At 38.8% G+C, this 25,814-nt stretch overlaps 1 protein-coding gene across 4 annotated transcripts in view; it reads left to right on the forward strand.

Moving 5' to 3' along the window:
- arhgap9 (Rho GTPase activating protein 9) overlaps positions 1–25,814 on the forward strand; it is a 41,062-nt gene that overhangs the window by 13,090 nt on the left and 2,158 nt on the right. Inside the window, exons 3-20 of one of the 4 annotated variants that reach the window (XM_034870384.1) lie at positions 657–855; positions 1,002–1,402; positions 5,555–5,806; positions 7,014–7,103; positions 10,533–10,598; positions 12,619–12,765; positions 12,924–13,022; positions 14,129–14,187; positions 14,316–14,403; positions 14,959–15,054; positions 15,535–15,633; positions 16,103–16,208; positions 16,588–16,707; positions 19,159–19,257; positions 21,717–21,794; positions 22,014–22,067; positions 22,844–22,978; positions 24,795–24,900. In XM_034870384.1, coding sequence (XP_034726275.1) covers positions 657–855; positions 1,002–1,402; positions 5,555–5,806; positions 7,014–7,103; positions 10,533–10,598; positions 12,619–12,765; positions 12,924–13,022; positions 14,129–14,187; positions 14,316–14,403; positions 14,959–15,054; positions 15,535–15,633; positions 16,103–16,208; positions 16,588–16,707; positions 19,159–19,257; positions 21,717–21,794; positions 22,014–22,067; positions 22,844–22,978; positions 24,795–24,900 — 2,294 coding nt within the window. Of the gene's footprint in view, positions 1–656; positions 856–1,001; positions 1,403–5,554; positions 5,807–7,013; positions 7,104–10,532; positions 10,599–12,618; positions 12,766–12,923; positions 13,023–14,125; positions 14,188–14,315; positions 14,404–14,958; positions 15,055–15,534; positions 15,634–16,102; positions 16,209–16,587; positions 16,708–19,158; positions 19,258–21,716; positions 21,795–22,013; positions 22,068–22,843; positions 22,979–24,794; positions 24,901–25,814 lie in introns of all 4 variants that reach the window. The other 3 variants (XM_034870383.1, XM_034870386.1, XM_034870385.1) reach the window with 3 other exon arrangements.

Below are 25,814 nucleotides of genomic sequence, written 5' to 3' on the forward strand. Positions count from 1 at the left end.
AAATAAGTTCCAAAATTAGCTGCGCACTGTAGTTTTTAATCAAATGTTATTCAAACAGGAGTAAATAGTGCATTTGTTGTGGTCTTATTTCAGCCGTCGATTTAGGGCTCTTGTGAGTATTTATGGCAGTAGTACTGTGTGATTGACTTAAAATAAACTGCAGTGGGTATGTTCATTATAATGAAGAAACACGCTAAATAGGGTTGAAACATATGGATACATTTCTTTATCAAACATTTCATTTTATACCATAATTCTAATTGAGAAATTATTTACATTTGTTGACAATCAAATCAGATCGTACTCTTTTCATCCATGCTGTTTTCCAACTTTCTTGTGATGTGTGTGTAATTACACTCTGTCCAAAGTCTCTGACAGAGATGACATGATATCCACCGTGTCATGGTTTAAATCATAAAATAAATAAAAACAAAGAAATGCATTAGAAAACGAGACATTGAGACTAAAAAGTCATGTGTGGAAAAACTATGTAAATGATGTGGTTTTGTCATTGCATATGTTCGATGTCACAGGAATTCTAGCATAACACATTTACGCAAAGCGTTCAGGCCTCAGATGTGTCTGTTGACGCTCTGTTGAACTAAGTGGATTTATGTGGGGGGAAATGGTAAAAGCATCTGTTTGTACTTTGACAGGTGCGGAGGATTGGGGCGGCCAGTAAAACAAAGCCACTGTATGTTCCTGCCACGTATGTGACAGAGGTGCCCATTGCACCAATGCCCTCGCCACAGCACCTGGTCGGGTCTGCCTCGCTGAACTCCAACCGCAGGATACTGCCAAGGGTGTCACTCTCTCCCAGCCCAAGAGAGACAGCCTATAGTGAACAGTGTCAAGGTAAAGTGTAAAAGGAAGAGCGTGTTTTTGAGTTGAATTCTATATTATAAGAGTAAAAAATAACACAAACTTGTGTGCTGATGTTTTTCTTGAGTATAGAAGGAAAATATGTTCCTCAATAATCAGATTTTACCTTCCTTCCTCAGTGAACAAACCCATGTTCCACTCCATGGAAAACCTCAACTCCAACAGTGCCTTTCAGGGGCTGGACAACAAAACCAGGACAGGTGGAGGCCACTTCCCCACCCTGCCCCTCTGGTCTGGTCTCACCTTAACCCCCAACTCTCCCACCTCCTCGTCAGGACACCTCATGGTCCCTGGGTCCCCCACAGCTTCCACGGCACCACTAACTGCACCACCGAACCCCAGGGTGGTCCCCATGATCACTCGGAGCCAGAGCTCAAGCAACCTGCCTGAAAACCTGATGGAGAACCCGTATGATGAGGTGGGTGGCGGCTTCAGCAGTCGTGTTAACCACAGGATGCCCAAGAAGTCTTGTAGCCAGTGGGACATGGTGGGAGCCTCCTGCCAGAAGAACCATCTGCAGGTACGAAGAGGCAATGCCTGCAAACCACCAACAGATGTTACTCAAACAGATGGTTCACACAGCAGAGCCACACTGGAGCGTATAGGGGAATTACTACAATGTATTTGTAACCACGGGTGTTATTCTAGTTATATTTGTCCAATTTGATTCCATATGGACTACTATCTTTGTTAACTTCAGCTGGTATTTTCGATTATTTATGTAAAATGTGTATATTTTGGAAACCAGCAGGATGCTCGCATGTTTTTTCTCTAAAGTTGTATTCAAGCCAAAATTCATGTTTCTCAAACAATTAACAAAAATGTGGGTAGTAAAAGTTACAAGTGACATTGACCAATAGTCATATTGGACAAACACATGAGAATAACACCAAAGTTGACAAATACCAGTTTCCATACATATGAACCAAAATAGGTTTAGTGTTAGAGTAACCCTTTGGCCCAGTGGTGTTTTAGCCGTATACATATTCATGTCAGTTGTCATGTCAGTCGGTAGTAATCATGTCAATTGTTTATTTTATTTATTTATAAAACTCTTCCTGATTTTAGTTACAACAGCAAATTAAAAAAAAAAATACAGTATGTGATTTAATCTCATTGAGATATCTGTAACTATAGATTGATCTGGGTTGATGTATTGATTCAATCGTCAAAGATCCAATATTATCGATACAAAGTGAAAATATCAATACATATTGTTATCTTTGAAGTGCTCGTATTATGCTTTTTGCCTTTTTGCCTCTTTTTTTGTGCATGTTATAGGTTTCCAAAGTGAAAAAGCCCAAAGTCTACCCTAAAGTGAGTTACCATCTCCAACCAAAAACCCTGTTCACAAACTACTCCAAACAGCTCTATTGTAGTCCAGGCTTTACTTCTGGGAAGAACGTAAGTCACTAAGTAACACGTGTTAGAATCGCCTGGGCGCTAGCATGGCACGCCCTCATACTCTGCTTTTAATTAGCCAGTTGTCCTTACCTAGGTACTGCGTGTCTGCGAAACCGAACAAAGAAGGTACAAAAGTGAGATGCCTAAACACTACACTGTACAATAAATATATGTTTTTTGACCATTTAAACCATGTTACCATATTTTGGTACAACCTATAAAAACAACTATGAACTTAAATGAGTATAATATGAGCACTTGAGATGAGCGACTTTACATTTATAAAGTGGATATCGTTGTCCAAAGAATCAATGTAATGTCCTATTGTAACAAAACGTGGGATTTAAACCCCTATCTTGTTCTGCACCATATTTTGTGCTTTTCCTTTGGAACGAAGCACAAACTGAGCTCTATTTCACAGTTTTGTATAGAAGGCCATCTGAAATTAGTTCATGCATGCATGTACAAAAAAGGTAAAAGCTACTAAACAGATTAATCAAGCACTTATAAAAGTTATTTGGGATGAATGTAAAAAGGCCAAACCACTGTAGGGACTGTTCCTGATCCTTAGTGTGAAGAACAGAACAAAAATCTATTAGATGTTGATGGTGTTTAGGAAAGTGTGGGATTAGATTCATTTTGATTTCTTCTCATTGGCAAAATCTCTAATTTTGGTGGATTTACAGGTCATAACACCCAAACCAATAAACCATCTGGTCGTTTTTAGCCTTGTGCCTGTGCAGGGTATAATTTAAGAAACAAAAAAAAGGTTTTGAGATCTTTTTTTATCTTCATTCAGTCTGAGAAGCGTTTTCAAATGGAAACAAATAATTATACAACAACTGAAAAACTGATTAAAATAAACCCTGTGAGATCCCACCAGAAGACTGATAACAGAGGTTGTCTTTGATTGACGTCTGTAGTTGACCTTTATAATCCTCCTAGAGCAGCAATCAAGTCGGCATTGTGGTGACGTCGGAGCTTCCCTGTATTACATCAGAGGATATTACACAAGGAATTGTTGTCGAGAGAAATACTGAAGGTTATCTGTCTGTCAGCTGAGGGAAGCTCCCACAGCCGAGTTTTGCTTCCACTGAACCGTGCAGTCACCAGAGACTTTCGACATTGGATAGCTGTGATCTCAGTGGAAATGACAGTTCTCTTTTTTCATCTTTATTCTCTCCCTCTGTCACTCTCTCTCTCGCTCTCCCTTTTTAGTTTGCTTTTAATACCAGTTAGCAGGATAATTGCTGCCACTGTTTTTCATTCAAAAAACTATCTCACTCATCATTTTTGTTAGCCATTTTTTTAAGTGCTGCCACACTGATGATGAATTTCATGAACAATGAGATTTAATCTTAGTCCTAAAGGGGGCAAAATCCAATTTGGATTTAAAGAGATAAAATGGACTGATTGACTGACCTTATTTAAAGGTTGTTTTTATTGCCTTTGATAAGGTTTTCCGCAAATTTGTGAAACCTGGCTACAAGTATTTTGCTTCCTTTTTATCAGTATTGAAGTTGGCCACTGATTTTGAGCCATAAAGCCTGGCTCCCACCCAGATTTATCCTGAAGGTGTTGCGTGCTGTAGGTCAGGTAAACCTCACTTTGTGCACAGGGGCAATGTCCTGTTGAAAAAGGAAATGGCCTTTACCAAACTGTTTCCACTAAGTTGGAAACACTGCCGTTTTAAAATAACCTTGTTTGCTGTAACATTTTGATTTCCCCTAGTTGGAGCAAAGGAACCTTAAACCCATACCATGATGTGGACTGGGGGGGTCTATATACTTTTGACCATAACGTATGTAAAAGTTGATAAAAGTTCACTATTTCTTTACCATACAGCACTGGCCAGTTTTTATGTCTCTGGTCTATCAATAAAACTTCTCTGTCTTGCTAAGGCCATTTTGTGGTGAAATCCCAATTAATATGTTAGTCAGCTGTGAATAAGAGAATATCAAACCTAAATATAAAGAGTTGGAAGTAAAAGTGTCTGGAATTAAGGTCAAATCTGATTTGGATCAAGAAGTTAATTGTTCTAAAAAAAAAAAAAATTATGAAAAGGCTGCTGACACACACAGGACAAAATGGTGGTGCGCATTGTTCTGGAAAAACAAACCGATGATGATGTCAGTGATACACTTTTTATTACCATGTTTGTTAATACAAGCTACTTGTCTTCGGCCAATCACTGCCAGTATATTGTAGGTTTGACGTTTTCCAGTAGAAGACAATTGGCTTTCCTCTGGAAACCCATCATTGGAGTTTTCCAAAGTTATAATTTAAAATGACTGACTGTAAAATCATATTATTAATATGCCATTTGCCCATTCAACCCTGTTGTGAAACAATTGGTTTTTATCTTACCACTGAGGGAAACAGAAGAAAACTGTAAGACAAAAGGCTCCAGGTGAGCTCAAGACCCAGTGCTGCCCCCTGGAGTAAAATACAATGCGTACACATGCATGCATCAATTCACACCATTTTCCCTCAGTCTGAAACAACTTTGTTATATAACAGGGTTCAACCAGCTAGCCAATCAATCAGCTATATTTGTCTCAGCTATATTTTGTGGAAAGATGATCTCCCACGCATATATTTTCAATTAATTAGATTGTATTTGTAGATGTCCTCTCTTGTAGCTGTTGCATTAGTCCTCTCAATCTGGGTGAGCGCATGCCTTTCTATAAATCTTAATCCAAAATCTGATGGGCTATTCCATTGTAAGAGGCGGGGGGAATATTTTTTTCTCTTTGTTGTTTCTGTCTCTTCTCTCCACACTGAGATTAGGTTTTTGTTGAGATAATGGAGTCAAGCTTATTTGACTGATATATTGACTGACCGATATAAAGTGTGTATGTGTGTATGTGTGTGTGTGTGTGTGTGTGTGTGTGTGTGTGTGTGTGTGTGTGTGTGTGTGTGTGTGTGTGTGTGTGTGTGTGTGTGTGTGTGTGTGTGACATTCAATTTTTTCTTATATAGCATTTTCCTCTGTGCCCTAAACAACAATTTTTGCCAAATTTCTGTCAAAAGACACAGCCACATGGTGAACCAGGTGACATGTTTCTTTAATACGATGTCATGCAGAACTGAAGTTTATTTATAGTCAGTAACACATACACCATCCTGCTGCTATAAGTACTCATTAGTGTACCAAATGTGTATTAATCCGCAGCTGAAAATAGTCTAAAATAAATGCACAATTTACTCAAATGCACCTCTGCCTCTCTTTCCATCTCCTTTCCCTCTTTACTCTTTCTGCTTGCAAGGTCCCAGCAGAGTCCTATATGCCCCAGCTGTCCTGGAAGGACTCCCCTCTATACACTGAAGTGCAGCCAGAGAAACGTCTGTCGCTCACAGAGCCCCCTAACCCTGCCCCGGGTCAGCAGCCTCTTCGGGTCATGGACCTGTGGGAGCAGTACTCGGACCTGCCCACAGGGAGATACTACTACGTCAACAGCATCACCAAGGAGAGGTCCTGGAAACCCCCTCGCCGGGCCCGTGGACACACACCCAACAAGGTAAGGCACCCAACATCACTGGTGTTCATTCACTGTTTGTTACTCTAGCTTAATCCATGTTTTTTGTTTTTCTCTTTCACTAAAATTGCATTACATGTAAAAAAAAAAAAAAAAGAAAGAAAGAAGGAAGTCATTCTCAAGGCTGGATGAAATTTTTCTTTTTCAATGAGGGGATAGAAAACGGTCAGGGTGTTTAATAAAAGAGTCTGTATCAGCACTAAAAGGGACATTTTTAGTCAAAGAATGTCATAAGACTTCAAAGAGACTCCATGACTTGCATATTTTCCTAGGTTCCTAAGGTTTGCACGGCAGCGATCACAGGACATGTTCCACAGCTGGAAGCTGAAGTCTAGAGCACGCTGAGAGACTCATATGAGTTTAAGTGGCAGCTATTCTATATATTCTTACTTTGGCATAGGGTCACATTGAACTTGAATACTTAGAAAGTTACTAAATACTACATAGTCAATGGCCAAGGTCATTGCTATGGACTGACAGCTTAAAAGGAATAATTTGACACTTTTAAAAATAGGCTCATTAGCTTGTTTATTGAGTTAGATGATCCCACTTTCATACCTGTCTGTTAAATATACATCTATAGCTAGGAGACAGTTAGCTAATATTATTATAAAGACTGGAAAAAGCTTACTTGGGTTTGTCCAAGGTAGCAAAAAACAGTCACCAGCACCTCTAAACCTCAATGACACATATCTAATTTGTCTTATCTGTGCAAAACCAAAAAGTAAAATGATACAGATCAGATAGCTTTATTTATCCCCAAAGGGCAATTCAGTGTCTACAGTCCCCCTGAAACATATATGCACATTGATACTCCCAGTCATCAATGCAAGAGGGAGCCCAATAAAAGGCGTATGGCAAAGTGTGAGATCCAGAAGTATACAACAAGAAAAATATTTGCTAACACTTCACTGGCTGCTGGCAGAACAGTCGCTGCACACTCAACAGACAAGAAGGCAAATAAGCATACAGCAGGATATGGCGAGAAATTTCACAGGAGCAGTTTTGAGTACTTTGCTAGGTGTCTGTCTGCAGCCAGATTTGGTCACCGCGATAGCATCACAACCCTGCAAGATATCATTAAACTTTACAGGTGTGTAGTTGAGTTAAAAAGCCCATTTGAAAGATGGGGGCTGGAAATACATTCCATTGCAAGATGATCTCTAGTTTATTTCTGTTTCTCTGGCAGGCCGGTCAATTACAACCTCAGACATTACCCAGAGAAACCAGCCATCTGTCGCTACCACTTCCTGAAGCTGGCAATGCAACAATGCACAGGGTAAGACTACTGTACTTCTAGAGAAGTGGTCAAATTCAGCCTCCCTGATGACATTTTTTTGATTTACCACCTAGTCTTGTAATTAAATTACCTACATTGTAGACAATATGTTTTGGGATGTTTTCTTTGACAAAATGATAGCAGTTACACTTGCGTGACACGTGACTTAATTGCTCTGTGTTGTTTTTTCCACCCTGACCTGTAACTAACCACAGACAGCTTTTAGCATCATTCATTTGGTTCCTCAGAACTGTAAAGAGGCTTATGTATTTGTAACTTATTGCTCTGTCCTGTCATGTAGGTATTTGCTAGTATTTAGTAATCATTACTTTGTAACATTTCTTAAATGCAAACAGCTTTGATTTGGAAGAATTGTTGACCAAACAAACCACACAGTTAGATGAAAGCAAACACACAACTTCTGCCCATTTTTAAACAAATCCATGTACAGTTTAGGTTTCCAGATTTGAACTGTGTTCCGGATAAACGCAGGGAGAAATTAAAATGGGGGTTTCCTCTTTCTAGTTGCCCCTTGTTTACTCACCGACTCACCGCCCTATTTATTCATTCATTAATTTTTCTTTTTTTTAATCATTAACTTCACTCTTTGACACACACACTTCATCTCAAATGGTGTTTCTGTTGGGCTAATCCCTGTAGAGAATATAAACATAATGCCACTTGATCTGATGCAGATGAGCAGAATCCATTAGGGCCACACAGAGGGAGACAGAGGAGTGTTTTAAATCCAAAACATTTCTAAATTTAAACCGCTCACTGAAACCTTTCATCAGCGTTAAACCCCTCCCTGACCTCAGAGATGCTGTCCTAGTCAAACTTGCACTGCTTCAATCATTTCACCCTTTTTTCTAAACTTGATGTTACAAGAGAGGGTTTGTAAGCTCTGAATGAGGAAGTACATCTGTTGTTTCAAGAGTTAGGGTTTTGGGAATGTATGCCATCAGTGTAACAGCCATCAGTGAATGAATTGAATCAATGATGACATCTACGTAAAGCGACGCAAGCTGCTTGATCCAGATTGTCAGAGATTTTGCATCTCAAGGTTGCGTTGCCTCAATGTTGCGTCAGTGTTTCAGATGTAATGTTGCTCATCAAAAATAATACCCACTTGATCAAAGCAGTGATTCCCCATCAAGTCCGTTTGAGATGCTTTCTGTCAACCTATATGTGTCACTTTTTATTCTATGTTACATACTGTAAATTAGACACTGACTTCCCCAATGATATATAATGCATACTGCATGCCACACTAGTGATTAAACCAGGTGTTTAAAACTGGGTGACCCATATTACTTGTTAGCACACAGCGTTCTCTGGTCTAGATTTTTATTTTTAAAAAAACAAAAACATTTTAACCCTTACTATGTTTACACCTTCATGTCTCTGTCTGACCAACTCCTTTGGCTCTTGAACTGCTGGTCAGACAAAACAAGACATTTGGGAAATAGTGAGGACATTTTCCACCATTGTATGACCTTTTTCAGACCAAACGACTAACAAATCAATTGTTGAGATAATCTGCCGATTAATCACTAATGGAAAAATGTTAGACAGATATAGTTACTTACCTACTTACTTTGAAGATTCAGAATGAACACATATCATCACTTTATAAAACATAATGAACTCAAGTACCTCTTTATCAACACCGAAAATCATGTTCCAGGTGTTAATTAATATGTCTGAATATTTAAAACTATTCATCACACAAATAGATATTGTTACAATAATTACAATACATGTAGTGATCCTGGAATTGTTGATTGTTAGGCTTGGTCTCTTTATATTCAGTAGGTCTGGTCAAGTTTGCATTTTAAAACTATTTAGGGGGAATGAAGCTGGGCGTTTCTAGCATTAACCATAACTTTTAGTCGTGTATTTTAACTTCTCTGCTCACATGCTCATGAGTTTCCACACACACTCTCAACAGCAGCAGGCGTCATTAAGGTGTAATCAGTGACTCATGTTGGTGGAAGCGTGTCTTGTTGAGTCGTAGCCAGTAATCTTTTAGTTATTGTAACATTAAATATAGTAAAGATCACACAATTTCTAATCCTACTTGTGTGCTTTTTATTTCCTCTTAAATACAAATATTTGGACATTTTTGTTTTTACCAAATCATAATTTATATTTTAGTCAAATTAGCTGACCTACCTTTATCTTTCCACACACTTTGCATCAGTAATAACAATCGAGTAATAAAACAACAATCAAACAGCATTAAAGGTGCTGTTATTCATTGTGAGTACTTTTTCAGTATAGAGTATATTTTTCCCACAATTCTTCTGTACTTAAGTAAGATTAGGCTATTTAGACTATTTAAACATTATGGTACTTTCACTAAAGGAAAGCCTCCACATCGTCTTTGCCTATGAACTTGCAAACAAAACCTGTTGGACTGTGACAGTTAGTGTGGCAATGTTCGCAACGTTGTGGTGTGATTATTTTGAGCTGCTGTACAAGAGAGTGACTGGACGTGCTGATAAAGGCAGCTTCCCTCTAGAATGGGGAAGTAGTTGCACGCTGAGACAAGAGGGACGGATGAATGATTTTTAGACTGACATTCAAAAGAAAAAGTCCCAGATGAAATGAGAGGCAGCTAAAGATTGAAACTTGACGGCAAAAAAAGCACTCAGAAACAAGAGTTGTCCTGGATTGTATAACGAGGTGATCAGTGATTATGAGCACCTATGTTGTAAGTTCATCTTCTTACACAATCTCACATACCTATGTTGTTGTTTTCATGTCATTATTGGTGTGGAATGCCTGACAGAACATGTAAAATGTACTACTTGTTAATTTGAGCTGAATTAGCTTCATGGGGTTGTTATGTGAATATATCTTATTTGGCTTTTCGTTGTCAGGTGTCCTGCAACTGACTTTGTAATTCTCACGAGCTCATTTGACTGTATTTATGAGGACATGTAGGATCCATTTCAACAACTAAAAATCTGCATGCCTGATTCAAACAAGTACTATGCAGTTTGTGTTTCAGTCTTAGTAAGCAACGGCCTCTCATTTACTTCAGTTGAATATGGGCTTGATGTGTCTATGTGTGTGTGTGTCTTTGTGTGAACTTTTGTGCTGTGGTGGTAAATCTAGGAGCATTTTTAGCTGGCAGGATGTGAGAGGAGTAGTTTCAGTGTTTGTGTAAACGTTAGCCTGGTCTTCATGTCTTATCTTTACTGAAAACATTCGTCAGCATCTCGTTTTTACATGTAGGTGTGAAATTGACCCAAATTTCTGCTATTCGGGATCAAATTTATTTTGTTGCACAAATGGTGAATAGTCTAGTTTTCACAAAACTGTGAATAATATTGAAAATAGGGTTGTTTTAAATTGGAATAAAATACAAGTAATAGTGACTTGTGTGTCCTGTCTCTTTGTCTTTCTCATTCTCTTCTCTAGTTGACACCTGATTTCCTTTTCGGGAGCCACCAGAGGAGAACTGACGGTGGCTGGCAGATGAAACAGGTAAAACTCTTCTCTACCTGCCACTCTTTCATTGCCAGAGGGCTAACGCTTTCCCCTTGACTCTCACCTTGTCAAAAAAAACACTCGTCAAAGAGTTACGTCATAGATAAGCACACTTTACTAGTTTTACATATTTTCACGACACAACAGGAAGCATTTGCTTCACAAAATGGGACTGCCAGTCCTGCAACATGTTATGTTTGCACATCTATCACCAGAACCATTTACTGTGCGTCTGTACATAAGTATCTATAGATAACATAGACTTCCTATTCTTTTAAAAGCTGAAACTCTTTCTTTGTTATTCTTGTTCCATGTCTGACTGGGAGGGTAATCCTAAGTGTTTTTTATGAATGCTTAAAGGGCTTTTGATGGAGGGTATTTTCCTCATGAAAATCAATGAACTAAAGTTGTTAGATTTGCAAAAACTGCATCTCCACTGTATTACTGTAGAATACATTATTGTAATGCCAGCTATGCTCTTTAGATTCTCAGAGATCAGCATTTATGCATATTAAGGTGTTGAAATAGCAACTCATGGTGTAAAAAGAAAGGTCGTTACCCAAGCAGTTTTTAATGCAACATGTTGCATCACAGTGGGGTGTGGGTGCTTGGTTTAAAGCCCTTTTAAATGCCTCCTCTTTGCAAAATAGCAGATTTGGCTCATAGTGCTGATCCCCCTTGCATGAAAAGATGGCCACTATTAGGAGGGGTATTTAGTCTGATTGTTGAAACTAGGTTACAGGGATTGGGAAAGTTACTTAACTATGCTGCTACATGAAAAGTTGAAGTTGTGGGAATTTGTATGGAACAATGCACACCTGTAGCTGTTTGTGTGTGGCATTGTAAATTGTAAATATTTGGCTTGTAAAGTATAGATGCACAATGATACATGCATCTGCCTCACTGCTGCTGCTGTAAAGTAAAGCACAACAACTCAAGAAAACTGCAGTTTATCCCCATTTTCCATTTTTTTCTCAGGATATTCGCTCATAATTACGGTATTTATTGTTTCTCAGAGTGCCAGAATGCTTCACTTCATATTAGCAATTCATACATGTAAATTGACAGTGCACTGCTGCTGCATTGTTGTTCTTCCCCAAAGAGGAATTGTTTAAAATATTTTCAGCTTAATTCAGAATTGATCTGAAATGGCAGAAGGTTTCATAGTGGCTACCACTGTGTGTTATCGACTGGGAGAATTGAGAGCAGACCAAAATAAGAAACCCTGTTGAACCTAATGCTGAGAATGATTTGCAAGCCAGCAACCAGTGCCTTGACTGTTGCACTGTCTAATCTAAATATTTTAGAGCATTTATTGACTCTGCTGTCTATCGTTCAGAAAAACAAAGCAATCATCAAATGAATCAATAAGAAACAATTCCCACTAGTAAGTTAAGGTCCTCCTCTTAGGTATACCATTGAATGTAAAATTGAAACTGCAAATGGGAATATAAAAGCATTGAGGACAAATTGCTGCTTGTTTTGTCAATACTTATACTAATGACTGTTTGAACATGGAGTCTTTATTGCACAGATCAAATTGTAAAACCTATGGTCTAGTAGTGCAAGTATAAGAGTTAGCGTCTTCCTTGATCGTTTTGCATGCTTGTTGGCATGAATTGTATTTAAAGTGCAAAACAAATATCCCATAAAATGTGTTGCCATCTGAATATTGACAATTAAGGAGAGAAACTGCATGCTTAATTTTCAAAAAGTTACTGACCTTTCTGTTGCTCCTCACTGTTGCTTGTTTGTGATTGTAATTGGTTGCTAAAGGCAAGAGCGCTAAAGGATTAACTATACAGCACATATGATAAAGAGGAAATGGTTCTTTTATAATCTCACTAGGTATTCATTAGAAAACACTGAACAGCTCTCGGAAAATCCACTGACATTAAAATACAATGGGAGCATATTGTCTTTATTTTTCAGTTCACACGCAGTAAATTAGTGATTGCCCTTGCCCTTGCTCACCACTGACCTAATCGTTTGACCCCAACCTTTAACCCCTGTAAAGAGCATGCAGCGCGCCGTCTCCTCTGACACCCTGAGCACGATGTCGTTCAGCAATGCCGATGCCCAGTGCCATAACTCGGCCTCTCTGCATGATGTCAAGCAGCAGCTCAGCCACTCGCAGTCTATGATCCTACCTGAGAATGGCAAGGTATTGAAGGTGTACAGTATTCACAGACATGCAGCTGGAAGGGGGAATGCATACCCTATTAACTGTTTTCACTGAAAACACTAGACACATATGCCCATATACATATGACAAGACAAATGAACACCGCTGATGATGTCCACTTACTTCCTGTCTTTCAGTTGGTCCAGCAGTGCAGAGATCACTCCTGTAATGTGACCAACATCGTTGTGGAGCCTCCGTCTCCTGAGAGCTCTCCAGACAGCGATGGCTGCACACCGGTGAGAAAATACTGCTTTTTACTTTGGAAATAAAAAAAACCTGTACATGAGTATATATAATAGTTTAAATATCGATTTAATATTGTGCATTGACAAACAGCTTTGGGCACACAATTTCTTTTAGCATCTGGGTATCCTTAGCTTTATAACTATTCCTTTTTAAACTACTAAAACCACCATAAAGAGACGTTTAAATCTCAAACTGAAAACGTTTTTGAAGTCTCCTTTGCTTCTGTCCTCCAACACCTTCTCAAACATATTCTGAGACAAAAATCAATCCTACGACCAAACCAGCCTTTTTAGTGAACTTGACAGCCATGCTGTAAACCCACCACACAGCAACAACAAATAAAGGCAGGGGTCATAAAGGTCTGGTAACTCAGGCTTTTCAGCCGACCCTGTAGGACTTCACTAGTTCTGTTTCATTTACCAATAAAATATTTGTCAAATCCAGTTTTGAAAAAATACAGATTCTCCAGAATGTGATGTCATATGATGATAATAAATGATAATAGGCCAAGAGAAATGTTGAAAATTATTTATGAGTTTGTCAGCTTCATCTGTTGTACTTGGTCAGATATTAAAGGGACAACTCACTATTATCCCAAAAAATACTTTCCCAGTAACCGACACGGGAAACTAGTTAAGCTAGTTAACTAGTTAAGCCGATATTGTTAAACGTGCATTGCATCTTTACAGAGTCTTTTTTACTCTATTGAAGTTAAAAGAAACCTAGGGAAAACTGTCCAGAGCGAGGTCTTAGGATTTATCAGAGTAATTGTTTTTGAATAAACACGTTGCACTTGAGTTTTTCACATATAATTCTTTAATTCTTTGAGCACAACAAATACAATCTCAGAAGTGGATACCTTAAAACCTAAAATTAATAAACTTAGTTTGTTCCTCACGCTCTTTATATACTGTGTTCATTCTTTTCCCTTGCACCTTAAACGGGGCCATAGCGCAGTGGGAGATTTAAGAGCTCCTCCTGCTATTTTTTTAATGATGCAACATTGGAATAAAACGGGTTTGCTCAGGATGCAGTGTATTACACAGAGGGATATTGCATATTGTGCTTTAAACCCCTTTTATTGTGTTCTAAGGAGTTGGAGAAAGCCGGCCTCCTGAACAAGACAAAGATTGCAGAAGGAGGCCGGAAACTGAGGTGAGGCGTCTTAAGGCTCCTCCCATAAAAGACAAAAGTTATCTTAGGATTGTATCTGTTTGTATGAATATAGTGTACGATTTGCTGGGCTGAATCTGTTAAGTATAATTGTGTTTGTTGGGTTGCAGGAAGAATTGGAGTCCTTCCTGGGTGGTGCTGGTCGGGAATAGTCTGGTTTTCTTTAAAGATCCTAAATCCCAGACACCTTCCAGCTGGGTAAGAGCTCAGACAACTCTGTGTGATTTTAGTCCAGGTAATGTCTTTGCAAAACCCATAATTTAGTGTTTTCTTTCCCTGCATATTATTGCTAAAAATTGAGTGGAAAACATTCCATGAAGCACATTTCTTAATTTGGAAATCCTAAGCCAATTGTTGTAAATCATTTCCAATGTGCAGATGTCAGTTTTTCTGCATGTTTTTTTCTCCATCTTCATTTTAATTTTGAAAATTAAAAAAAAAGTTTTTTAAGCCAGCTGACTCTGGTTGGTTTCACAAATATCAGCAGCTTTGCCAAAACGTGAGCACACAGCTGGGTGGGCACACATTCCTCCATGTCACACATCAGCTCACATGTTCATAAACTGTGTGTGTGTGTGTGTGTGTGTGTGTGTGTGTGTGTGTGTGTGTGTGTGTGTGTGTGTGTGTGTGTGTGTGTGTGTGTGTGTGTGTGTGTGTGTGTGTGTGTGTGTGTGTGTGTGTGTGTGTGTGTGTGTGTGTGTGTGTGTGTGTGTGTGTGTGTGTGTGTGTGTGTGTGTGTTTATTTATAAATAGAGACCAGGAAACAGTCGTCCTGAGAGCAGTGTGGATTTAAGAGGAGCACAGCTGCACTGGGCCAACAACCTGTCCAGCAAGAAAAACGTCTTCAAGGTAGGAAAGATGTGGAGTAACAGTAATCAGAAAACACAGAAGAAAATATATAATTCGATCAACCTCAAACACTCTCATTCTTGAGAAATCAAGAAATTGTTTACGCATTACAAAACTGTTCAGACCTCAGTGATCCTTTAATTTGAATTGTTAAATTGAGCTGATGTACAGTTAGGCGATGCAATAGCAAATAAGTAGTAAAACATACTATCCTACTTTTGTCAGAAAAAGGTCCTTATCAGCAAAGGAAGTGAGAGTAGGAAACTTTCTTTTACCCAGTCACTCTACATTGACTCTCAGTGAGGAAGAGGAAGCAGTAAAAATTCATTTTCCAGTGAAATTTGGGAGATCATGTGTTTTACTGTCTTTAACATCAAGAAACATGCAAACAATTGAGCTTAACACCTGGCAAACTAGTTGTATAAGATGTGTGAAAAAATAATCCTCATTGGGGTGCTGATTCGTAATTGTGTGTTGCAGCTGAGGACAGTGACGGGCAACGAGTTTCTGCTGCAGTCGGAGACAGACTCTCTGATCAAAGAGTGGTACAACACCATCCAGAACGTCATCGACAGGCTGGTGAGACACACAACACGCACAGTTTTACTTTCAATGTACCACTTACATTAGTGGTAAAATGGTTTCCCTTTAGTTCAAAATAGTGTCATACACTCAATATGTAAGGTTTATGTTCACCGCGGCCTTTTACCGAACTGAACACACCTCCTTAAAACATGGTGTAGAAATAATGTGCAGTTATTTTTATCCATTCGGCTCATTTCAATATGCAACTCAGTTGTATAGAATATATGCAGAAGGGAGTCTCTACTCAGTCTCTTTTTCAGCTTAGCGGTCCCTGGCCTAAAAAACGTTGAAGACCTCTACTCTAGGTTAAAGCATAATATTGTTTTTCTTTAAATATTAAACTTAAAGTTTCAGCGTCGGTGTGTAAATGTTTCTCTGTTGGCCTTCTGAGAAGCCACTTCACACCAGTATGTTGTGATGCAGTTGACACAATGAGCGCTATTTCACCCTGCCTGCCCTTCAGGACCGCGAAAACCCGTTAGACAACGTCCTGCAGTACTCTCTGAGGCGAGCGGGTAGCGTGGAGATGCTGGAACACAGCGGGGACGAGGATGACAGGAGAATGTCGCGTAAGTTGTCACCAAATGATGCCTCTCATCGCTCCACTCTGACTTCCTTGCTTCACACAACCTCCCGGTCTCAACCTCAGTTTACTCTCGCTCCATCATCATCATTCTTTCTTTTTTCTAAACTTCCACACAGGCTTCTTACATCCCTCTATACTCTCCTCCATTCTTTCCTCCATCCAGCCTACTTATATTTTCACAAGGCCCCCGTGGCAAATAATCCCCCCCTCAGTCCTGTCTCACCTCCGCCGTCACCCGGCCCTCCCGCTTTTCATCCTCACCACCATCCCGTCTCATCTGCTCTCCTGCCCAGCTGTAGCCCAAGGATCCGCACTGACCTCCTCTTCCTCCTCCTTCACCTCCTCCTTTCCCACCTCTGCAGTCCCTCGCTCGGCATCCAACCTGGAGAACACAGAGAGGAAGAGAGTGAAGACCCGGCTGAAGAAGCTGATCCTAAAGAGACCTCCTCTGCAGGCCCTGCAGGAGAAGGGGCTCATTAAAGGTGAGATTTCTTTTTGCAGTTTTACACTGTTTGAATGCAAGTATCCTATATAGCTGTTTAGCTGAGCAACATCACCGTTGTGATGGCTGGCAGGAAATCTCAGCATTCACCCTGCGGGGATGCCACATCCCCAAGTGAATATGCATCGCAATCCTCCTCGCCTGTTTAGTAAGAGCTTCTCCAAAACGAAAGTTTTTTCACACTGTTTTTACAACACTATTATAACATCTTGGAGCTTTCCAAAACATTGTGTTTTCATGCACTGGCCAATTTTGATATTTTGGGGCTATTTTACATCCGCAACATGTCATGTCGCAAAGATGTTTATTGTTAGTAGTGTTCATTTTTCTACATTTTGTCTATTTGTGTCATTAGATTTCTCCTAAATTTGCCAAAAGTAAGCATTAGATAATTGTCTTAATGTCTGTGGGGAAGTTTCATGGTGATGTTAGTTAAAAGTTTTACTGTATTCACCTGTAGTGTCTTGTATGTTTACAGTACAATATCTTTCAGGCTGTATTTCTCATATTCTCTCTTCAGTAGCATTATATAAATAAACATTAAATATAATTTCTATCTCCTGTATATTCTAAAGGTTTTTACAGAGGGGTTAGTTCATATATCATTTATAGTCAGATTTATAGAACATTTTAAAATGCTGAAATGGAATTTCTTAATGGCTTTTGGCAGAATTTTCTGATTTATGGAGTGATAAAAAGATATTCAAAATGCCCTCTTTAAAAACCTTTGACTCCAATATGTCAACAAAATGAAACAAAAATTCAGAATCTGGCTTCATCCAATGTTTAGATTTCTGTTCTGGAAATGTGTGAAAATTAGATCATATCTATTGAAATAATGACAAATTTGCATATTTTAAAATAACATTGCAGACACTTGTAATACACAAAATACTTTCCTTAATATAAGTATTCAACTGGGGAAGTTTCATGATGATAACTATTAGTAATTTGTTTACCCTATTCAACCATAGTGTCTCCCCTTGAAAGCTGAAAATGATCCTTTTGTCTTTTTTTTCAATATTTTAAGCAAATTAGGACACCTTTGATGGCAAATTCAACCTAAATTAATGGAGCAACCCAATGAATGTAGATGCTTCCATTCAGGGGTCACTGAATGGTTTGAGAATTAAAATCTTTTCAGAATCAAATATATATATATGTTATGGCCGTCAGATCTCAACCCAATTAGACACCTATGGGACAATTCTGTTTCATGTGTCAGACAACGCTCTCCGCCACCATCAACAATGCCTAATGAGGGACTATTTTTTTTAATGATTCTGTTCATCTCTTTAGTAGAGTTCAGAGACTATATGCCAAGGACCATTGGAACCATTGAGTCATGGTGGTCCAGCAGCTTGTTTTAATTTCTCACAGATGTGTGGACTCTTTTGCAACACTCCTATTAACACTTCCTCTATAATGAGTATTTCTTTTTGAAGCTGTTCCTTATTTTTGATACCTTCTTTAGAATTACTTTTTAAGATGAAATCATATTTGTGTGAGTTTTTTAACCACAAATTCCGTAATATTTGACCTTCATAGCTTTTAGACAAAGCAACATCCTAAAAAAGAGGAGTGATCTAAATGGCAACTACATTGAAAAGGAAGAAGGTAAAATGTTCTAGAAACAAACATTAACTCTTTTATAACATTTGTCTTTAACATCTTTAACACACAGGTTTTTCGGGTTGCATTGTCCACATTCTAAATTTAAAAAAGCATCCTTTTTCAAAGTATTTTTTCTGCCATTGCTTAAGGTAACCTGGCCAGACTCAAACCGGGGATGTTTTATTTACATGTTCAGCGATCCCACCAGCACCTCATAATTTTAACAAAGATACAACAATTTTTTTTTCAGCATTGACAAGCTACTGCTCCTTTTTAAAGCTTTGATGGAATGGGTTACCTCAACTACATCCTCCTCCACTAGGAGGCGTAACGTGACAATGTCTGCATTATATTAGAACTGAAGAAGAATGTTCAAATAAGTGGAAGCATCAATAGATTGAACAAATAATGACTCCCAACTACTTTGAAAGTGTGATTATTATGGTTAAAAAGATCGATTATTTGATGACATTTTCACATTCAATGTTTTCATCACAGTCCTCGTCGGAGATAACACAATGTGATCATACGGCAGTATAATGGTGGCATACTCTGGTGTGAAAGGATGCACATGATTTGTTTTCACCCTATGTTATATATGGTATATTACATGAGTTGCATTGCATAATCAAGGGTGAGCTGTTGGGAACATGGAGGTTTCATTCCATAGTGAACAATAATTATATCTTGATTTACTTAAGTTTGTAGCTCTTACATCATGTCTTGGCACAGTTATCTGAGAAAAAAACCCGTCAAACCTTCTGATCAGACATAAAAGGTTTGTGTGTGTGTTTGTGTGTCTGTCATCACCCTTCAGATCAGGTGTTTGGCTGTCGTCTGGAGATGCTCTGCGAGAGAGAGAAGAGCACCGTCCCTCGCTTCGTCAGACTTTGTACTGACGCCGTGGAGAAGAGAGGTACAAACGCTGCAAACACACAGCCCGCTCCTGCTAATGGGATTCTGAACTCTCTAAACTAAATTCTAATTCTAAACATAACTAAAAGGAGACACATGAGAAAACACTCCTCAGTTCTGTTTTGAGCGTCAGTCACTTGACAGCAGTTGTGCAGCTTCTGTTCAGCTCAGTGACATGAATCACTTAACATTTACTGAAAAATGTTTGTGATTGCCCCGACAGAAAGGCAACTTAAAACATAGAGAAGACTTGCGAGATCTAAATTAGAGAAAATTAAGTTGTTTAGAAACTGTGCTGCAAGTAAAAATTTTATACACACTTAAAAAAAAGAATCAGTGTTTTGACCACAAAGGCTTTAGAAACCTGGTTTTGATGAATTAAATATTTCTAAGGAGCAGTTTTGGATTGAGACGTTTACATTTAAGGACGTGACGGATAGAATAACTTTTAGGACCAAGTAGCTTCTGGAAAAAGAGAGAAATTATTTTTGGTACTTCTCATAGTTACAGTATAACTACGAGAGTGCAGACCTCTGCTAAGGCATAACTTATTTCTTATTGTTAATGCAGTGTGAATATTCCCAGTTGGGAACCAATTCTTCAGATTATTTTGACACCACTTGAATGCAGCACAAATGCCTTCTCTCACAATGTTAACCAAAGTGAAAATGAATTTGTGCATCTGCACCGGGATTTGGCTCTGCTCCTAAATGTTATGGGGTCTTCCTTAGCCTATGACACCCTTCCACCAGGTCTTTAATGAAATCCGGCCAGTAGTTTTCCGTAATCCTGCTGACAGACAAAGAAACAAACCAACTAACTGAACCCAAAACATAGAGGTAATGATTGCAGTACATTTTTTTCAACAAGCATGTTTGTGTGTTCTGGAAGATCCCTTCTCTGTTTCTGTTCTTGATGCTTTTCTAGTTAAATGTTTTTTGTTTGTTTTATTTAATATATTTCTTTCTTTAAAAAAATCAATGTTTTCATAATTGGTAATTCTACTGCTTATTTTCTTGATTAAAATGTCTGTTCTATAAAACATCAGAAAATAGTGACTGTCCAAAAACTGCCCAGAGCCTTGGGTGATGTCTTCTTGTTGCTTATTTTATCTGACCAGCAGTTCAAAACCTAAAGATATAAAATTTGCCATCACAGAGACCAACAAACCTGCAAATATACGCGTTTAAGAAGCAAAATGTATCGGAATCATTAATTGTGAAAACTGATCCAGATTTATAATTATCTATTTGATTAATTGACTAACCATTTCAGCTCTCATTATAAAACACACATCTGTGATTTCAGCCCATACAGATAAAATGAACTTTATTTGACCAATGTCCAATATATGAGCAATTCAGGGTCAGATCTTTCTAAATGAACGCTGTATGTTTTATAGAAGTACCATGATACATTACATCTCAGTCCTGGTGACAGTGAAGCTCTGGATTTTAAAGTCCATACTCTGATAGTAACCAATAGATCACAAAAGCTGGACTTGTTCTGACCTAACGATGGTTTTATCTCTACATGGGATTTGTTGACAGTAATAAAAAATACTGAATATCAAGAATTAAGGATGTTAATCAGTGAGTCACAAGGCCTAACTTGTTCTACGTCTGACATTAAAAAAATGTCTGCCGTAAAAAAAACTGCCGATGTCTAAAAGTGTCAAAAGGTGCTTTTGCTTGACGCTTTTAGGCACTTATGCAACATAACAAACTCCCCGGGCACACTAAATTATTAATGTGGTGAAAACCCAAACCATTATATCAGCTCTGACTGCATTAAATATGGGGAAAGCTAGTTTTTATCAGAGCAAGGACTATATGCGTATGTCCCAAATGATTTTTTTCATGATGTTTAGGTGCCAATTTGATTTGTGTTGCGATTTTCATTTATTGCGATTCTAGATGTCAGAATTCCAAAATGATAGTATTGAGTACTGCGATTTCCTTTTCTTTCATTAACAAAAACAAAAGTTGAATAATAAACTTCTAGAGACAATATATTGTGAGACATTTCTAAAAACGAATTGTTTTCTAAAAGGAATGCACATCACATGTCAGTCACTCGATCTAACATTGATTTCATTTGTAAAGAAGTACATGACATGTATTATCTGCATTTTCTGCCTTCGGTCTCTTCTGCTGGAAGTGGTTATGATGTAGTCGCAGTCGGCAGTACCATATAAGCTGAATACATTTAGGTGAATCTTTGGTAAAAAAAAAAATTTTAAAAATGAGAATAAAAAAATAGATTCTGGGGAAAATAATCCATTTTTTAAATTGTCACAAAAAAGTCACAACACATACATTTTTTGTTGTTGTCCTGCCACTATTTTTATCGTACACTTGTGACGTCAAGTTTTAGATAATGGACAATGTGTCAGTTTGGTTTTGATACTAATTGTATGGCACACCAGTGATCTCACCTGCTCTGTGCGGTATGTTGCAGGACTGGATACTGATGGCATCTACAGAGTATCAGGGAACCTGGCTGTGATTCAGAAACTACGCTTCCTGGTGGACCATGGTGAGAATGATGGGTGGAGCTGGGTGGGGGGGTGATCTGTTTAATTTAGTCTCTGACAATGAATTAAAACTGCAAAGGATGATGCTGTATTTTATAACCACAACACACACTTACTGTACGTCCTGCTTGAAACCTGATTGTCTCACTTCTACTACATGACATCCTTTTGATAAAGTGGACGCAGAGGAATGCCCACTGAGTAACTGTTGGTTTTTGCAGAGCGAGCGGTGACTACAGATGGCCGTTACATGTTCCCGGCAGAGTTGGTACAAGGTAGATTCAGACTGACGGGGGAAAAACAGCCGCTTTCATGCGTTACTCAGCCTGCTTGTTATTGTGTATCATGTGTTGCATAATGTGAACACCTCAATCAAACACTCCCCACACACAGACTGACACGCAGAGCTGAGCTGCAGTACAGACGTGCACTGAGCTGTCTGCTGGTTGTGCTACCATGTGCTTAATGTATGTGTGTCCCTTAGGCTTTTCTGCTTGTAAGTTTTCTGATGTAATAACACGCAGCAGGTTGTACAGCAACGTCTCACACGGTGCATGGCTGCCACCAAGTGGACAAAACGGAGAATCAGCTGCAGCTTGTGTAATGTGAAGTGCTCTAATCCCACTGCAATACCTCACACTAACTAATGTTTCTCATCATTAGACACTAATAGACTGTATGCGTCCTAAACATTGAACTTCAATTAAAGCTCTTTATTTTCTTCCCTTTGGTTCTGATAATTCAGTCTGAGAAGCATTGGTCAGGCCTGGATTGTATTTGCTGTATATGTGTTTTTGCTTCTGTGTCTTCTCTGACTTTCACAGAACATTTCTATCTCCTTCGTGCAGCTACAAGCCGTCGTGTTACGCCTCAGCACTGACATTAATTCACCCACCGTTCTGCTGATGTTGTGTACTAAACGATACTGTGACTGTAACTCCACGCTAACTCTTTGTCTCTCTTTTTCACATTGCCTTGCTTTTTTGGTCACTTCCTCTGATCCGTGTTTGTCTGAATATCTCCCCTTTCCTTTTCCCTCCCTGTCTTTCAGAGGAGAAGCTGAATTTGGACGAGATTGAGTGGGAGGACGTTCATGTCATCACAGGAGCTTTGAAACTTTTCTTTCGCGAGCTTCCTGAGCCCCTGGTACCCTTCGGCTTCTTCACCGACATCGTGGAGACAGTTAGTGAGTGACCAGTTTTAGCCCCAGTTTATTTTTTATATACTGTATATACCTCCCCCCCCTTCATTTGGAGTGTCACTTTGCACAGAATAGCACTCATCTTTAATTAGAGTAGTAGTAGAGTAGAGATTAAACTTTTTCAGTTATCTCTAAACAAAGTTTGAATGAAATAAAAACCAAATTCCCATTTAAAAGCACCTTTATACTTGAGGTGAGACATTTTTAGTGGATAGGGTTTTTTCAATTATTTCCTTTTATTATTTATTTGATTGTTTGGTGTATATAGAACATAGAAAAAGTGGAAAGAAAGAAATAAAGGGGGGAAGTAATGCATAAAAGTTACTGGCCGGAGTCAAAATGAGGAAGTTGCAAGTTGCAGTCTTTTAACCTCCAGGACGTCAACATCAGTCACTTTATAATCTCACTTTATTGTTTTTCCTCTCTGCTGTGCTTTTATTTTGAATACTCACAACACTGATGTGGTTTTAATGATTCAAAACCAGGACAGTCTGGGTTTGAGCGTTGTTGTCTCCCCCCCACCCGTACTTGGTTGCTTTCACACTTTGTCAAGCTGTGGTGAAAGTCATTTTCATCCTTATAGAATATTCTGTATTTATAGCACTTTTTTTCACCTCTAGAAAATGAAACCCCACTTGTATTATGAAATATACATGGACCCAGTCAAATATGAAATGGTGCTTCCCAAAAAGAAAATTACATGAGTTTCCAAAGCAAGAGAAGGATAATTACATACTGAAAAAACTAAAATGTATTTGGCAATATTGAATTCAAGTGAAGTGATGGTTTCTTCTGACTCCTGACAGTATAAATCCTCGCAGGTTAGCTGCGGTTTTTCACACAACTCCCATAATCCTCAACTGATATGGGTTATTCTATAATTTTCTTCTGGTCACCAAATGCCATTAAAAGACCAAAACTAACAATTTGTTTATCATTCACTACTTTACCCCTTCCATATCCTGTTTGTTGCAGCCTGAAGCCAAAAATATAGTTTATTTACTGAATAAGGAAAAACTAATGCATTTACCGGGGACTATTTTCAGCTGTGGATTAATATACATTTAATGCTCTGGTGAGTATCTGTAGCATCATAATAAAGGAACATGTCTAGCAGGGCAGCAGGTGAGGCTGAATGCTGATTTTAAAGGTTTTAAACACAGATGTAGGTCTATTGCATTTAAGAATAAACCAAGTCAGGCTTGCATACGGCAGTTGTTAGTAGGATAAATTCGCTGATCACGGTTTTAATCTTTTCTTGGGATTTGTTGACTGAATAAAAAGATAAGAACATCACCAAACTTTTCCTTTATTGCATTCTTTATCAGTTCATTTGCGTGAACTTCTGTGATACAGAAATGTATCATAATGTCTTTTACTCATCCTCAAACGGTAGATAAAAAGGCATTTCTAAATCAATTACATTCAGTATCAAAACTTGCACATTAATAAGAAACGATAAGACACAAATGCATTCTTTATAAATAAAATTAAATTGAATTGCTATGAAGGGAGTTTTTTTTACTGCAGAGGGAGTGATCAGCAGTGGTGATAGTTAATTGCTTGTGGCTTCATCAGATTAGATCGTTGATGTGGCCTTTGTAATTATTGCCCTGCAGTGTTGCATGTGGTTCAATTTGAAATCATCAAAGAAAAAATAAAGAAAAAAAACGCCTATAGATTACATGTGATATCAGTTAGTGGATGTGAATCAAGTTTCCAATGCTAATGAAGTTCATGAACTGGAATGCGAATGATGATATTTTTTGTGATCTGGCACGTCTCTTGCTCTGTGTTGCAGAGATGTCGGACTACATGGACAAAGTGGATCGTTTGAAGTGTCTGGTGCTTAGCATGCCTCCTCCAAACCATGACACGCTGCAGTTCATGTGTCGCCATCTCAAACGGTGAGAGGGCGGGAATGAAACCGCCTATGTTACATCTCTGCTGATGTGTTTGTCTTTGTCTCTGCTGTCTCCTTCATTTGTATGCCCTGAAACTGGCGCATTTCACAACGCAGAATATTCCCTCGGGATATTTCGGCACAAAGGAATGAACTGGATGCCCTTGTAGAAAAAGAAAATCTCTTCCTCATAACTTTTCTTTTTAAATCTAACCACAAGAGGGGGTAGTTTCCTTGTCATTCTAAGTCATTTTCTGTCAGGGATTCTTTGGCAACAGTTCTCAAAGTATGCCAGTGCTGTACAGGATCACACTGTTGTTAAGTTTGGGTCCCTGTGAAGATGAAAAGGTTGGAGGAAGATGAATGGTGCACCATGTTCTGCGAGCCAGTTTCTTTTACAGTACATAAAATGTGTGTTTTTTACCGCCTATGGTTTTTCCTTCAACTCCAGGGGTGAGTGTTCGTGTTCTGAGGCCGATGTTTGTGCCAGGGTGTGGTGGGCCCCATGAATTTGTCAACTCTGTGTCTTTCTCTCATTTTCTCCCCGCTGTCATTCCTTTCCCCCCTTCACTCTGTTTCTCATTTATTATCTCCCTGCTCAATCACCCCCATTGCCTCCTCTCCTGCTCCCTTGCTTCCTTCATTTCCTTTACTTCCTCCTCATTCTCTTCTTTGTCTTCTCAGAATTTTCCCCTTCCTTTTCCTCCCCTCTTCCTCCTCTTTCCATCCCTTTCTCATTTTTCCTCCCTCCTCCTCCATCCCCCCCCCCGCTCTCCTCCTTCCCTGAAAGGTCCCATGGGAGCCTTGTGGTTCGTCTGCTGGAAGGCATACCAACACCACCGCCGCCACCACTGGAACCTCTCTCTTTTCTCTCTCTTCGCCCTCTCCCTCCCTCGCTCTTTTTTCTCTCTCTTCAAT

Source organism: Etheostoma cragini, chromosome 4 (genome assembly GCF_013103735.1).
Source record: "Etheostoma cragini isolate CJK2018 chromosome 4, CSU_Ecrag_1.0, whole genome shotgun sequence".
NCBI lineage: Eukaryota > Metazoa > Chordata > Actinopteri > Perciformes > Percidae > Etheostoma > Etheostoma cragini.